General features: G+C 38.6%; 2 protein-coding genes across 2 annotated transcripts in view; one reads left to right on the top strand and one right to left on the bottom strand.

Moving 5' to 3' along the window:
* Positions 1-4,120, top strand: part of LOC121732852 (protein kinase C, brain isozyme) — a 246,177-nt gene extending 242,057 nt beyond the window's left edge. Inside the window, exons 10-14 of the mRNA XM_042122839.1 lie at positions 743-891; positions 1,569-1,786; positions 1,980-2,144; positions 2,744-2,904; positions 3,154-4,120. Coding sequence (XP_041978773.1) covers positions 743-891; positions 1,569-1,786; positions 1,980-2,144; positions 2,744-2,896 — 685 coding nt within the window. The 3' untranslated portion in view covers positions 2,897-2,904; positions 3,154-4,120. The remainder of the gene's footprint in view (positions 1-742; positions 892-1,568; positions 1,787-1,979; positions 2,145-2,743; positions 2,905-3,153) is intronic.
* Positions 4,121-9,773: 5,653 nt separating this feature from the next.
* Positions 9,774-13,808, bottom strand: LOC121733261 (tetratricopeptide repeat protein 36). The gene is made up of 4 exons (XM_042123478.1): positions 13,660-13,808; positions 12,552-12,731; positions 12,001-12,176; positions 9,774-10,312 (listed from the first exon to the last, which is right to left on the bottom strand). The coding sequence occupies exons 1-4, from the start codon at positions 13,778-13,780 to the stop codon at positions 10,223-10,225; spliced, it is 567 nt and encodes a 188-aa protein (XP_041979412.1). The 5' UTR covers positions 13,781-13,808; the 3' UTR covers positions 9,774-10,222.
* Between the last annotated feature and the right edge of the window lie 299 nt (positions 13,809-14,107).

The raw sequence follows: 14,107 nt of genomic DNA, 5'->3' as shown, positions 1-14,107 counted from the left end.
TAATTTTATACATTGAATGCTTCTCAGAAATGGTTTTTACCGTGGTGTTTTGTAAAAATAATAAACTAAATAAACCGTGCTACTTTAATGCTCGGCTATCTTCCTTTTTTTTTAGAAGCTTATGCTGTCCCACTGCTGGGCAAAGGCCTCCCCCAAAGTCTTCCAGTTCTCTCTATCCAACGCAGCCGTAGGCCAACCTGGCTCGTATTTGTCTAGCTCATGGCGCCATCTTTTTCGAGGCCTGCAGCCACGGCGGCGTCGTCCATCATTTGGTACTCATTCTGTGGTGATCTTTGCCCAGCGGTCAGGATGCATGCGATTTGTATGGCCTATCTTCGTTTGCTTATGGAAATAACAGGCGATGTTTAGATTATATTATATTATTAAGAAAAACTTAAAAGGATCCTTTACTACTATATAATTAGGTATCGTTTTTTTTTATCGTAGTGCCTGAACTAATCCTATTTTAATGAGGTGTCCCTAGAGACCTTTAAAAATATGAATATTTCCCACTTTTTTTATAAATGTGGGAGCCGTGCGAGTTCCTTACGCCGCGCCGGTTCTTCTCGCCGGGTTAGTTCCCGAATCGGTGATACCAGTACTCAGTACCACCAACTTCTGTTGTTCTGTTGTTCTGAAACTATTTGTTATCTATTTAGAAGTAAAACATTTTTTTAAATTCGTAATAATGTGACAGGCGTATTTTTATATTCAGGTTATAATTGTAACATCCTCATTCCAGGTTCTACGCGTCTGAGATAGCCATCGGCCTGTTCTTCCTGCACTCGCGCGGCATCATCTACCGCGACCTGAAGTTGGACAACGTGTTACTGGACCAGGACGGACACATCAAGATCGCCGACTTCGGCATGTGCAAGGAGGGCATTACAGGTTGGAACTTTATTCTCTTTGCATGATAGTAATAATATGTTTAATGAAATGGTGTAATGTTAAAGACTGACCTCCTTAGTGTCTGAACACACTAAGCCGAAGTTCGGCATGGTTACGCCTGCAATGCGCTACGCAATACGCATACACTATAACAATATTAGGGAACATACTACGTGACATTTTTTAAGAATTTGACCCCCCTTGGTGACCACACGTGGTATTATGCCAAGACCCCCTTCCCTTCAAGTTTTCACGTGGTATTAACAATAGTGATTTTTATTCAAATGTGAAGATAGGCAGAACAATATGAATAGCGAAATACTCCATGTTCATGTCACATAAAGGCTGGAAATCATAATAAAAGTTACTTCGTGCCTCGAACTATGAATTACATCTTACTTAAGCGCCAGATTCGAAGATAGTCAAAAAGCGTGACGTCTCTCTCGGCGAAATCGACTACGTGACATAAATCTCAACCCCCTCCCTGTGACCGATCGTAGTATTTTTAAGACCCCCCCCCCTCCCCCCCCCTCTAATTAGGTAACGTAGTATGGGTATGTTCCCTTATATACATAATACATAAACAAAATTGCAATACCCAAAGATGTACTGTTTTTCGCAGCTGCAGCAATTTTTTAGACGCTCGCACGCTCCAAACAAAAACGTGTTACTTATAGGTGACAAAACCACCAAGACCTTCTGCGGCACACCCGACTACATCGCGCCGGAGATCATCTTATACCAGCCCTACGGGAAGTCCGTGGACTGGTGGGCATACGGCGTGCTGCTGTACGAGATGCTGGTCGGCCAACCGCCGTTTGACGGCGAGGATGAGGAGGAACTGTTCGCGGCGATTACCGATAACAGCGTGTCGTACCCAAAGACGCTGAGCAAGGTTTGTAAGATATTTATGAAAAGATACCAGTTAAAAAAACCAGTGTGCTTTAGACCACACAACTGAAGTAAAACTTCTTGAGAAATTATTTCATATGGCTGGGCAATCCTCATTCCTTGGTGCTTTTTGGTTTTGGATCCAACGATTACTAGTCGACGACAGTTCCCTGATATCCTCATTCTTCTCTCTCCAGGAAGCAAAAGACGCGTGCAAATCGTTCCTCCAGAAGAACCCGCTGAAGCGTCTGGGCTGCGGGCCGCGCGGCGAAGAGGACGTGCGCACGCACGCTTTCTTCCGCCGCATAGACTGGACGCGCGTCGAGCTGAGGGACGTGCAGCCGCCGTTCAAGCCGAAAATTGTGAGTTTATAATATACTAGATGACGCCCACAACTCCGTTTCGCCAAAATTCGTTTATCGCGCGGGAACCGTACCTTCCCCGTCCTTTCCCGGGACTCAAAGTATCTCCATTCCAAGTTTCAGCAAAATCGGTTCAGCGGTTTGGGCGTGAAGAGGTAACAGACAGATAAACAGACAGACACACTTTCGCATTTATAATATTAGTATGTATAATTATGATGCAGTCCTCGGTTCAATCTGTGATTCGATTGAATGACTAGCGCATTTATTTAATGACACTTCTACAATTGACACTATTACAATTTGAATGACACGGCCGAATGTTGATTGAACAATCGTCTCTCAACGTCCGACTAGTTACCGATTTGCTGCCCTTTGTAGAGAGCGGATATTTGAAGACCTGGAGGTTATAAAAGTAATTTTGTGCCACGCCCCCAATAGTAATAATAATTATTATTAATTTCTTCCAAAAATTACAAGCCTTGCCCCAGGCCTCCCCAATCTATTTTAACTTATTTAAACAATGTAATAAGAATATTATTGGAACGTAGGATAGAAGAAAAGCTTCCATCGTGCAGTAAAGATACCGCCTCTTTCAGAAACATCGCAAGGACGTGTCCAACTTCGACAAGCAGTTCACGCAGGAGAAGACGGAGCTGACGCCCACCGACAAGCTGTTCATGATGAACCTCGACCAGACCGAGTTCATGGGCTTCTCCTTCCTCAACCCCGAGTACGTGCAGCACGTGTGAGCGACCAGGTGAGTACACAGAGTAGATGTAGAGTCTCGAAACCAGCGGGCGTTGGGGCGGGAGCGGCGGCAATCATAACATAGTCGCGCGCCGCGTCGCTCCCGCCCCGCTGCCCGCTGGTCCTGAAGCCTGAGGTTGCTGTTCTTGCAGCAGCCACGTGTGAGGTATACGCCGCGCTGTCTAAACGGGTTCGTGTTGCATGTTCTATCTGTAACATCTTCCATAATATCGTTTAATCATTTTTTTTTTTATTTCAGGTGAAAGCCAATGAAGTTGCTTCCACGCTGCCGGCGTCTCCATCTATCACTGTCTCTGTCACTCGTACGCGCGCGTACAGCTGTCTCATTCGTTCTGGAACTTTCTTTCAGGAGGGGAGGGGAGTGCGAAGTTAGGAGTTGCTCATTTCATTGTCGTGTGTCGACTGAGTATTATTTTAGTATTTAATTTGTCCATCCAGTGCGGCATGACATGGTTGTGTTTGGTTTTCGCAATAAATTATCATCTCAACGAATTACATCAAAGCAATAATTGTATTCATGTTGTGATTGCTCTCTATGTCGTATCGGTATTGGCGAGAACAGAAGTCTAAGAAAAAGGATCTATAATAAAATACCTTCAATAAAAAATGAATTTAAACTTAAGATCTTGAAAAAAAAAATATAAATGGGCTAGGGCTGTGCTAAGGAGTTTATCATCTGTTCTCGAATAATTTTAATCGTCTAATTGGACTTTTGATGTGAATGTTTTCTCATGTCTCGGTGTATTGTGAACTAGGGGCCACTTATATGTAATATATAATATGTTCACACAACTAATTAATAGAATACCAAGATAATTATATTTATCAACACTCATCTGTGGAAACATTTTTTTTGTGTCGTCACAACATTTAGAGGTTAGCTAACACTGGCTTGTTATTAAATAGTTGTGTGGACGTTTCCTTCTTTTGCATTCACATATCAATGTAACTGTAATTAGAGTAATATTCGTCGTGTCGTGTGGATGGCGCTTAATAATCTCAATAATTTTAATGTTTGTCATTTATGTTTATGTTTAACTCGTTTTGAATCGTTTAATCTCAGTATTAATCACTGTAAATTTAAGAATCTCTCGTTTTAATTTTAGATGTTTGTGATCGTGCTGTTTATTTTTTTAGCGTGAAATGAATAGAGTCGACGCGTCGTTTGTTTTGATACCCGTAGGTAACAATATCAAGCGATTATTTATTGAACTGTCTGAAATCGGTAAATAAATATCGGTAAATAATATATATTTATTAACCAATTTCAGTATATAAGTATTAGTATATGTATCAGTATATAGTATTTCAGTAAATAAATACCTTTAAAGTAAAAGTTTTTGCGACATAACTACTGTTTACCTTAGGCATTGTCTACAGGTATATATTTCTATATTATAGTCTACAGGTATATATTTCTATATAACAGTCTACAGGTATATATTTCTAAGTCGATCTCTATTCGCCTGAGTCGTTGGTTTGCCTGTTGTGTGTGTTCGCCGCGGTATTTTTAGACGATGGTTCGCTTAGTCGCCTCTAGATGTATTCGTTACTGTTATTTTGTCTATATTTTATAAGTGTTACTAGATATAATTTATTTAAGTCGTCTAATCTCACCGCGTACTCGGCTGTATGTAATAAAATAGCCTTACTAAATTTATCGTACTAAAATAATGATATAAATAAAATCGTGTTTGCTAGTATAAATTGTGAATTATAAAAATGAGGAAAGCACTTAATTCTAAATTGTAATAAATGACATAGGCGTTTATTTTCCCGTAGGTGTAATTTGCGAGCTTCTTCTAGTACCTACAGTTAGGGTGACTACCCATAATATACGGTACTTTTTGCTTCATATTGTAAATCACATAATTATGTAGATGATATCTTACTGGTTCATTGTCACAATATTTTTGTGTATCGACAGAGATAGACGAGGTCTTATTCCAAGAACATTTTTTATGGTTTATCTCGAATTGATGTTTATTTTTCTAATAAATCCTAGACCGTACTGACAAAGACTAGACCCTACAAATAACATATCAATTAGTACCGATTTATGAGGTTAAAACAAAATTATTTAACGTTGGAAATGAACCAGTGTGGTACCGAGAGGGGGTAAACTAAAATAAGTAAATACCTACATTTAAAAGTAATTTTTTCTTCTTTGCATATAGGGCTTAAAGAAATTGTCAATCCTTGCTTCCTTCCTTTGGAAATGATGTACAATATTAATACATAAAATTCAAGAGCTCTAAACTTTACAATGAAACGGATCCAAATGTGGTCCTTGAAGCAATCCTGAACGATTCAAATTTAATAAAAATGACACGAATAATAAAAAAAATGGAAAAAGTAAAGACGCGGCTTATCAAATAATAAGCGTGGTAGCCCCCTCTTGTAGCTTATTTATACAGTCATTCGAATATCTACTCTTTCACTAAGTTCCTATCTAATACTCGATTTGAATAATCATTAGTGTAGCCCACGGTGCAGACATAGCTTCTCAGACCAAACTTGAGCTTAACTTAACGTAGTGTAGTGTCTTCTTTATAACGCGGCTATACACATTCCTCAAGAGTCCTCAAGATTATTTATCTTGGAAAAATGCTTGGCTTTTGGACAGACATTTCGATAAATATTTTAGAATGTAAAAAAAACAACATTCTTTCTGCTTGCAGGAATGTGTATAATCTTTGGCGTTAAGGTAACAGTGTTGCTAGTTCATTCAAAACTAACAATTGTACAGTTCGACAAAGCTTTATTTGAACGTGGCGAGAAAAGGAACTAAACGCTTCTATCATACAAAAGTCAAAAACGTCATTTTTGACATGTGTTTGACAGTTCTCCTTTACCAGCAGCGCTCCCGTCAATGTCACCCACGTTCATTTATAGCCTTGTCGAATTGTAATACTTTAACTATAAGTTTACGTTGAATGTAAATTCTTATCTTCCTTCTGTATCGGTAAGGTCACTGTATCTAACACCAATTCTATAGATGTATCTAAGTTAGATTGTACAATGTACTGCAACTGGCCACGTAGTGTTGCTAGCTTAAAGCCTTTATTTTCACCTCCGCTAGCTGTAGGCTGATTTCAGAGGGTAAATTGCAGAATTTGCAAAGTAATACCTCAAAATACACCAAAAATCTGACATAGATTAAGATGATCATTAATATGAAAATTAAATTTTGTCGTGCGTGTGTGATAATTGGTCGATTATAACATGGATTGTAATATGACATACTGTTGAGTATATTTTCTATTGTCTATTTTCTCTGCAAGTTTTGATTGCGGAGTATTTTTACCTTCTTTTAGTTAGCGAAAAGGTTTTACGGTAGGATACATTTACAGTATGTTAACGGAACGTAAAGGAGAGAGAAGGACAGCGTGAATCAGAGTTGCCAGTTGAAAAAATCGCTTTGCAGATTCTGTGCTTCTAAAATCGCGCTTAGATTTATTAATTAATAAAAATCGCCATTTTATCTAAGATCTCTCTTGTATATAAATAATGTAATCATTAGAAACTCATAGCGAATGTATCTCCATTTAAATAATATGAAAGTTTGGTTACAAAGTGCCAATATCTCAGTCATACATCCATAAATTATTGTTCTTAATTTCATCGATGAAAAAATGTTGAATCAGTTATTATAATATTTTATGAACCATTTAATGTTCAATTTTGTTAGGGAAAAATACAAGGTTATTTTTTAACATATTTTATTTATCTTAAAAAATGTTGCCATAATCATATTTTCATCCCAGTTTTTAAATCAACTTATGCATGTTGATTTAATTTTGTTTTCCTGGGGAGTTGATTTCAATATTTTAAAGCGTGTTAAAAATTACTATCATTGTTTTATATTTTAAGTGTATTTTTTAATATTTATGTAATGCAATAAATGTAACATTTTTAACAAAAAGAACAATGTTAAGGCTAGGTTCACGAAACATTGATTGTTTTTTGCAATATATTTTTAGTTGTATTAAAACTGTTTTTCAGTAAAAATTACTTATACCGACTGCAAAACGTTTAAGACAATATTTTGTGAACTTAGCCTAATACCAATATCTGAATAAGAAATGTGACTTCCATGACTTGTAATAAAAAAAGTATGATATATACTGTCTAGTAGTTAAAACGTCCCAGGGGCCCGATTTTGGTGGCTAGAATGTCGCTCGAAGGCTTTCTTCGTTGTCGAGATTTAGACATTCTTTCTCGTGCGCGTGCGAGATACTACTAGATAGTATGTGATGCCATGGGCGTAGCCAGAGAGGGGGAGGCAGATTATTATTAAGAAAATCCTAGACTTCGAATTCATGATTTTTATCATAATATTATATGAGTATCTTACAATAGTATTGAAGGTGAGGTAAAAATTAAAAACAAAATATAAGCGAGCGAACTGGGATTGGATGCCTCTCCTCTGCCCCCTCACCCCGCAACTCTCTCCGCTCCACGTTTAGGTATGAAACTCGTGCGCATTAGCGACCGATCGCTCTTGTGTGTGGGGGGAGGGGGGGGGGGGGGGGGGGGGTCGTACCTCGCTACGCCCATGTGTGATACTACACTAGACAGTTCAGTTCAGTTTGTGATCGAAGCGAGATTGGAGATATGAGAATCGGACCCCTGTTTAAATTTTTTTAAAGAATTGACATTTGACACTGGTCACTGCACTTTACAGCCAGTATTTTGACAATTCTATAGCACGTTACCTTTTAGTATCTTTTTGGAATATAGGCCTAAAGTCACCTTCTAGATTAAGCCCGTAGCATAACTTTTAATGATATTTATAAAGTTTTTACATATATAACGGTGTCGGCCGCGACGCCTGTGCCAAAATGTAAATATTTTTTCCTTAATATCGATTGTATTTTGTCTGTTTTCCATTTAATTAACCCGTATATTGTTAGCGGTTGGACGATTTTTGGACAATTTTTATTGATGTGTTGATGATTAATTAAATTTAACTTCCTCGCCATGAGGGTGCCAAAAAGCTCACATTTAGCCCTAAAGGTGACTTTCCGATCCTCGAGGCAAGCAACCGCTACCGACAAAAATTCAAATTAAATGCCACTGTGGGACATTGGTTATAGCTGCTGTTGTGGGACTGGTATATGCTGCCACTGTTTTATAGTGGTGAAATGAAACCTGATATAGTCTAGACCAGGGGTCGCCAAATGGTGGACCGCCGACCCATTGTGTGCGGACCTAGCATATTTCAAGATGAACTTCGTTAAAAATAAATTTCGGTCTCGGCTTACAGACGCGAACATCTCCAGGATTTAATGTCAATAGCTTGCACCAATTTCACTCCAAACAAATAACAAAAATTGTAACTTTTCTATTTTTTACGTAAATATATAATAAATAGTAAATTATACTATTGTCATAATTTTGTTTAATGTGTGGACCATGAAGGTCATTTCATTTCTTAAAATGGACCCCGAGTGAAACTAATTGGTGACCCCTGGTCTAGACTCTACTTCATAAATTCGCATTTATCCCGTCGATCGTAGAAAAACAATAGAATTTCTATTGTGTCTCGGTCACCGCCCACTGGTGACCGTATGGGGCTTGATGAATTAATTTGAATTTTTGTCGATCGCGGTTGCTTGCTGCAAGGATCGGAAAGCCACGTTTAAGGAGTGAGCCCACTGAAACGGGCCGTGCCGGGGCTCATCGCAAAAATCCGCCTCCATACAATTAGTATAGAAGCGGATGCGCGTATGGCAGTGTGCATATGTCGGGGCGCAGCGGATTTCCGATTCCATACAAATTGTATGGAGGCGGACTTTTGCGATGAGCCCCGGCACGGCCCGTCTCAGTGTGCTCACTCCTTTAGAGAATAATAACTCTTAACATCCTGATCTTGACAACGGTTTCGAAACATTGAGCTTTTGTCGTCTGATCTTGTCCACCGTTTTATAAACGCTCGCTTCAAAAGTCTCATCAAATACCTCCCGAATCCCGTGTTCATTATGTTGGACATCGACCGCTGACAATATGCATTCAATTCACTTTGATACATTTATTGTTGCACATTATTTTCCTAAGTGTTATTAATATACATTTTAAAGGACGACGGAAGACCAACTTTTTCCTAAATACCTCTATCTCCTTTTCTTCTCTGTTATTTATGTTTTATTGTATTTTTTACATGTATCTAAAGATATTTTAAATTATTTTTTTAAGTAAATATACTTTTTGTATCACTTAGGTATGGCGCCGTCAGTGCTTTGTAACTTCGCGATGCGCTATGCTCCCATACAAACATTTGGAACTTTTCTGTCAAAATTATCTGATGCAGCCTGGCTAAAGGCCCTAATTCGCAATCTTAAAATCGTTATGTCATATCAAGTGATAAAGATAAAACATGCTATTAATTTAGCACTCATCAGCAGATTCCGCAAGACCCAAAACCAAGTTAAACTTTCAGCACTCCAAACTGCATTCAAATTAATTGCAAAGCGAGTTTGAGTCAACTTGTAAGCAACTATGAAGTCGTCTAGTACTAGACTTGATGTTTAACTCAAGACTAGTTTAGTTAGTATTAAATGCATACCCTATACTTAATCTGTGATAATAATTATAAAAGAAGAGAGTTGCATCGGCCCAAAATGAAAAGACCCCTGCCAAGCGGATGGTTACAACTTATAATTTTTATTTTTAAATAATTATAAATCTACGTAGTAATATAATAAAAATAGTTACACAATGGATACGCTATACAACGTTTTCTCCTTTACTGATTTCGTGTGACAAAAAATATAAAACACTACTTACAGCCATTCTGTAACTTTCTTTATTTAATAAGGGGCAAGTTTTTCTTGTCTTAATTTAATTAAGTGTGTCTATTTTTTTTTGCTATGATTTTTTGTGTTGATCGCAAACTCTTCCTCCTTCTAAAGTGCTCTTCAGTTCGTGACTCCGTCGTCTGGCCCACTTATTGTTACCTTTTTGGAATTTAACCAATTTTAAATGTAAGATTTAGTACAGAATTTCGGTAGTATTCGGTACTTAATCTAGCGATACTTCTATTTATGATATTGTAGCGGACAGTATTTCGAATTGTAGCATCAAATTTGTCATTTTCGAATGTAACATTTGTCATTTTCGTGGATTTGGCGTGCCGTGCGGGAACTCGATCGAGTCGAGTTCGAGTGTGCATTTCTCGAATGTATTTGTGAATTGTACTCAATAAAAATTTCTAATTCCGTTAGACTTATTGTGCCTAGTTATTTATTATCCCTTATCCTACGTCTAGCTTTTTAGAAAATTGTATAACAAAATGAAACAAACTGCTACAGCTGTATTTGAATGTCTTTCTCTCCCCGAAGCACCTGACTCAACATCTGGTTGCACAGCGCCGCGTACGGGTTCAACTCTACCACCTGAAACAAGAAATTATTAGGTACTAGATGTCCCGCGCAGCTTCGCCCGCGTAAATTAGGAATTTTACGGAAACCGTACATTTTCCCATAAAAATAGCTCTTATGTCCCTACTCCCTTCACTTGGTCTACTCTATATCTGTGCCAAATATTGCCATAAAAATTGCTCCAGTAGTTCGTAATTTCTAATATTTCCCCCGTTTTTCCCACATTTTCCTGAGTTTCTTCGGTCGTATTAGTCTTAGCCTATAGTCTTAGTTCTTACTCGATAAATGAGCTATCTAACACTGAAATAAGTTTTTAAATCGGATCTGTAGTTCCTCCGATTCCGTTCAAGCAAACATACTCTTCAGGTTTATAATATTAGGTAGGTATAGATTTTTTTAAATTATCGCTTGACAAACTCGAGTCTCGATCTAAAAGACTATGAAAAGTACTTACCAATAACATGGTATAATATGGTAGTGATGATGATGACGATGTTGATGATGAATGTAATTTGCATAGAAGCATATGCTTTCCGTTCTTAAAACAACGCCGAAACTCCCAAACTTGTATCTATAAAGAATCAGGAGTTCTCTCAGCACCTTCCGAACCACGGTATACCAGGTATACCTCGGTTCAAAATCTTACTTGTTGGTAGCATATGCTTAGAATACTTCTCACGAAACCGAAGTCACCACATATTTCCCTATAATTTTTGAGGAGTTCCCTCGTTTACTTATGGATCCTTCATCAGATCACCACTTTTGTGAATATAATACCGAATTGGGATGATACCCTATATTTATGATGATACCCAAAAGAAAAATTTTGAAAATCGGTTAACAAACGACGGAGTAATCGTTGAACATAAGAAAACGAACATAACACCTCCCCCATTTTGAAAGTCGGTTAAAATTGTAGCCTATGTGTTATTATGATGTTTAAGCTATATTATTGTAAAGTTTCATTAAAATCCGTTCAGTAGTTTTTGCGTGAAAGAGTAACAAACATCCATACATCTACATATACATCCATGCATCTATACATCTGTGGGATAATGCGTGGCGACGCTAAAGGAAGATCTTCCGACCGAGCGAGGTGTTATGCTCGGTCAAGCCGAAGCCCACGTGATACATTTCAGCTGTCGTATATATACCGACGCGCTCAGAAAACTTCGATAGCGCGATGCAGGAATATTAGGCGATTTGTGGGTACCGCCACACATCCAAAATTTTTCTCACCTTTTAAACCTTCCCTAGACCTCCACGAATAATTCAAGACCAAGATAAGATAAATCCGTTCAGCCGTTCTCGAGTTTTAGCGAGACTAACGAACAGCAATTGATTTTTATATATATAGACTAGATCCCGTGAGAAGCGTACATTTGCAGTCGAAGAAAATGGTATTTGTGGTAATCTATAGCCCAAACCGACACGATAGATCTTAAGCCGTTTAAAAGTTATTGTGTGAAAGAGTATAACATATTTTAGTAGATGTCATGGTGTTTGATTATACAAGAGACACAGAACATCGAAATATGTAAAATACAAAGCACTAACCTTTTGTTAGATAGGTACTCTTTCACTCAATAACTTTTAAACGGCTTAAGATTTCTTAAGTAGGTAGGTCTCGCCACTCTAGGTACATTGATAGCTGTAACTTGTATGGGGTAAAGCCCTTACGCAAAAACGCATTCTACACTCACTTGTTTCTTGGCGAACCCGCTCCCGAGTTTAGCGGCCTCTGTGAAGGCTGCGCGCGCGTCGTCGTCGCTCCCTCTGGCTCGCAGGACCACCCCGCGCTGGCAGAGAGCGAGCGCGCGGGATTTCGTCCGCTTACCCTTCGTTAGGTCCAAAACGCGATCTAGGTCTTTCATTGCATCTGGAAATTTACAGATTTGTTGAGAAATTAAAACTGTATGGACAAAGGAAGTTATAGTAGTGTCTAAAGTCTAAACGTTACGGTTATGGGTATAAACCCATAACTTTACCCATAAGGGTTATCGGTAAAATGTTGAAGTAGGTAATGGTACCTAACGCTCAGCTTATCCTACCCTAATTCCTAAAGTCTAAACGTGACTTAAATCTTCGACAAATAATTTAATCAGTACCGTCGAATGTTCCTTTAAATTAACGGATCTCATTTAGGCAGTTGTGGATTGGAAAGTAAAGACATTTTTTTTTTTGACAGTAAAGCTCTATGTCTGAAATACAAGCTGCTAAGGTATAATATCTTTCTCACTTTCACATTACTCACCATCATCTCTCTTCATCAGCCTCAACAGCTGAGCTCTGTCGTTGTATCCCCCTGCGCGTTGAGGGGCCATCTCCACCCCCCTGTTCATGGTCTGCAGAGCGTTCTCCAAGTCCCCACCCTCGGCGAGTCGCACCCCTTCGCGGAAGAGTACGGCAGCTTCCTTGTCTGCCTCGGTGCTGTCTGAATAAAAGAATGTGTTATGGCTATTTGAAAGTACGATTTTACGGAAACCGTGTTTGCTATGCAGAAGTATTTCGTTTGCACAGAAATTATTTTATAGCGTTAAAATCATAAAAAAAACTACACACATCTGCGTAGTAGATAATATATAAATAGTAAGTAGGTATCTAAATTCCAAAATATATTTTTTTTACTTTTTAATAATAATAATTATAATGTTTATTTAACAATAAGACATCACATTACACTACCATAAGACAATACACATTACAATACTTAAAGAAAAATAAAAGAAAAATAATTACAAAAATAATAGCATAATAATATCATGAAGAACGGTACAAGTAGTGCATTGTCATGTCTACGGCCAAAAAGGACACCACTCAGGCGTATCACCGTGACGTACACCACAGTGCCTGGTATTTTCAAGCCTAAACTGCCGATATGATTTTGATTAAAATGTAATATAGGTACATCTACTTTGAGTACCCGTGGTGCTTTCCCTTTAGTTTTTTGCAGGGCTACCATATGTGCAATGCACACGGGCGCCATCCTCTAGGGGCGCCGAATTGCCATATTTAGGGGCGCCAAAACCAAGGTTCCAAAAATTGTGCCTAAAGGGGCGCCAAAATCCTTTTTTTGCACACAGGCGCCAGTCCCTTACGGGGGCCCTGGTTCTTTGACTTTCGGTCATTGTAACTTTGTGCTGTCTCCTGCTTTTTATGGATAGGGAAAACTGTATAGTTACTTCCTACTCCTCCTATCTTTTTCTGATTAAATTCGTTGCGGGTCCCAAGACAGCTTTAGCATGTCCCTCGGGCTCCCTGAGATCGTATCAAAGGACTTTCGTGGTTGGATACCGCTGTCGATCGTGGCGACACAGGCCAACGAAATTGGCAATATCTGAATACATCTATATAAACCTTACCTTCATCATCATCAACGAACTGATCCCCATCATCGGCCACATCGCCGATAGTGGCGGTTGGGTCGAAGATACTCCGCAGCACCGCGCGGTCTCTCTCACTCAGATGCTCTAACCCCGACATGTCCAGTGTCCACTCTAGTCACCGTTCAGTATTACACTACCGCGTTATGAGCTCGATCTTGTTGGTACAGATAGCAGAAACACTCCGATATTTTAATCCATACGGATAACGCCGCGTTAAAGTAGTAAACCGTGTTGGATATGCCAATCCGGCCTCTCATAGAAAACAAGCAATGTAACAGCAAAAAATGGAAAGGGCATAAGCGACAAAATGGTTTTTGTCGCGTAATTTAAAAACCATAAATACATTTCATAATTAGCTATGGGCAAATTAAAGTGTATGCTTGAACCAATCTATGAACAAATTTTGGAAGTTTAGATCACTCTC

Source organism: Aricia agestis, chromosome 13 (genome assembly GCF_905147365.1).
Source record: "Aricia agestis chromosome 13, ilAriAges1.1, whole genome shotgun sequence".
NCBI lineage: Eukaryota > Metazoa > Arthropoda > Insecta > Lepidoptera > Lycaenidae > Aricia > Aricia agestis.
Note: the sequence above shows the minus strand (reverse complement) of the source record. Positions and strands in the feature narration are given on the sequence as shown.

What these genes read in the sequence shown, in the direction of transcription:
- LOC121733261 (XM_042123478.1), bottom strand. Translation starts at nt 13,780, where the DNA reads ATGTCGGGGTTAGAGCATCTGAGTGAGAGAGACCGCGCGGTGCTGCGG. An exon ending in GCTGATGAAGAGAGATGATG is followed by an intron (nt 12,177 to 12,551) that starts GTGAGTAATGTG and finishes GTAAATTTCCAG; the next exon opens with ATGCAATGAAAGACCTAGAT. An exon ending in GCGGGTTCGCCAAGAAACAA is followed by an intron (nt 10,313 to 12,000) that starts GTGAGTGTAGAA and finishes TTCTTGTTTCAG; the next exon opens with GTGGTAGAGTTGAACCCGTA.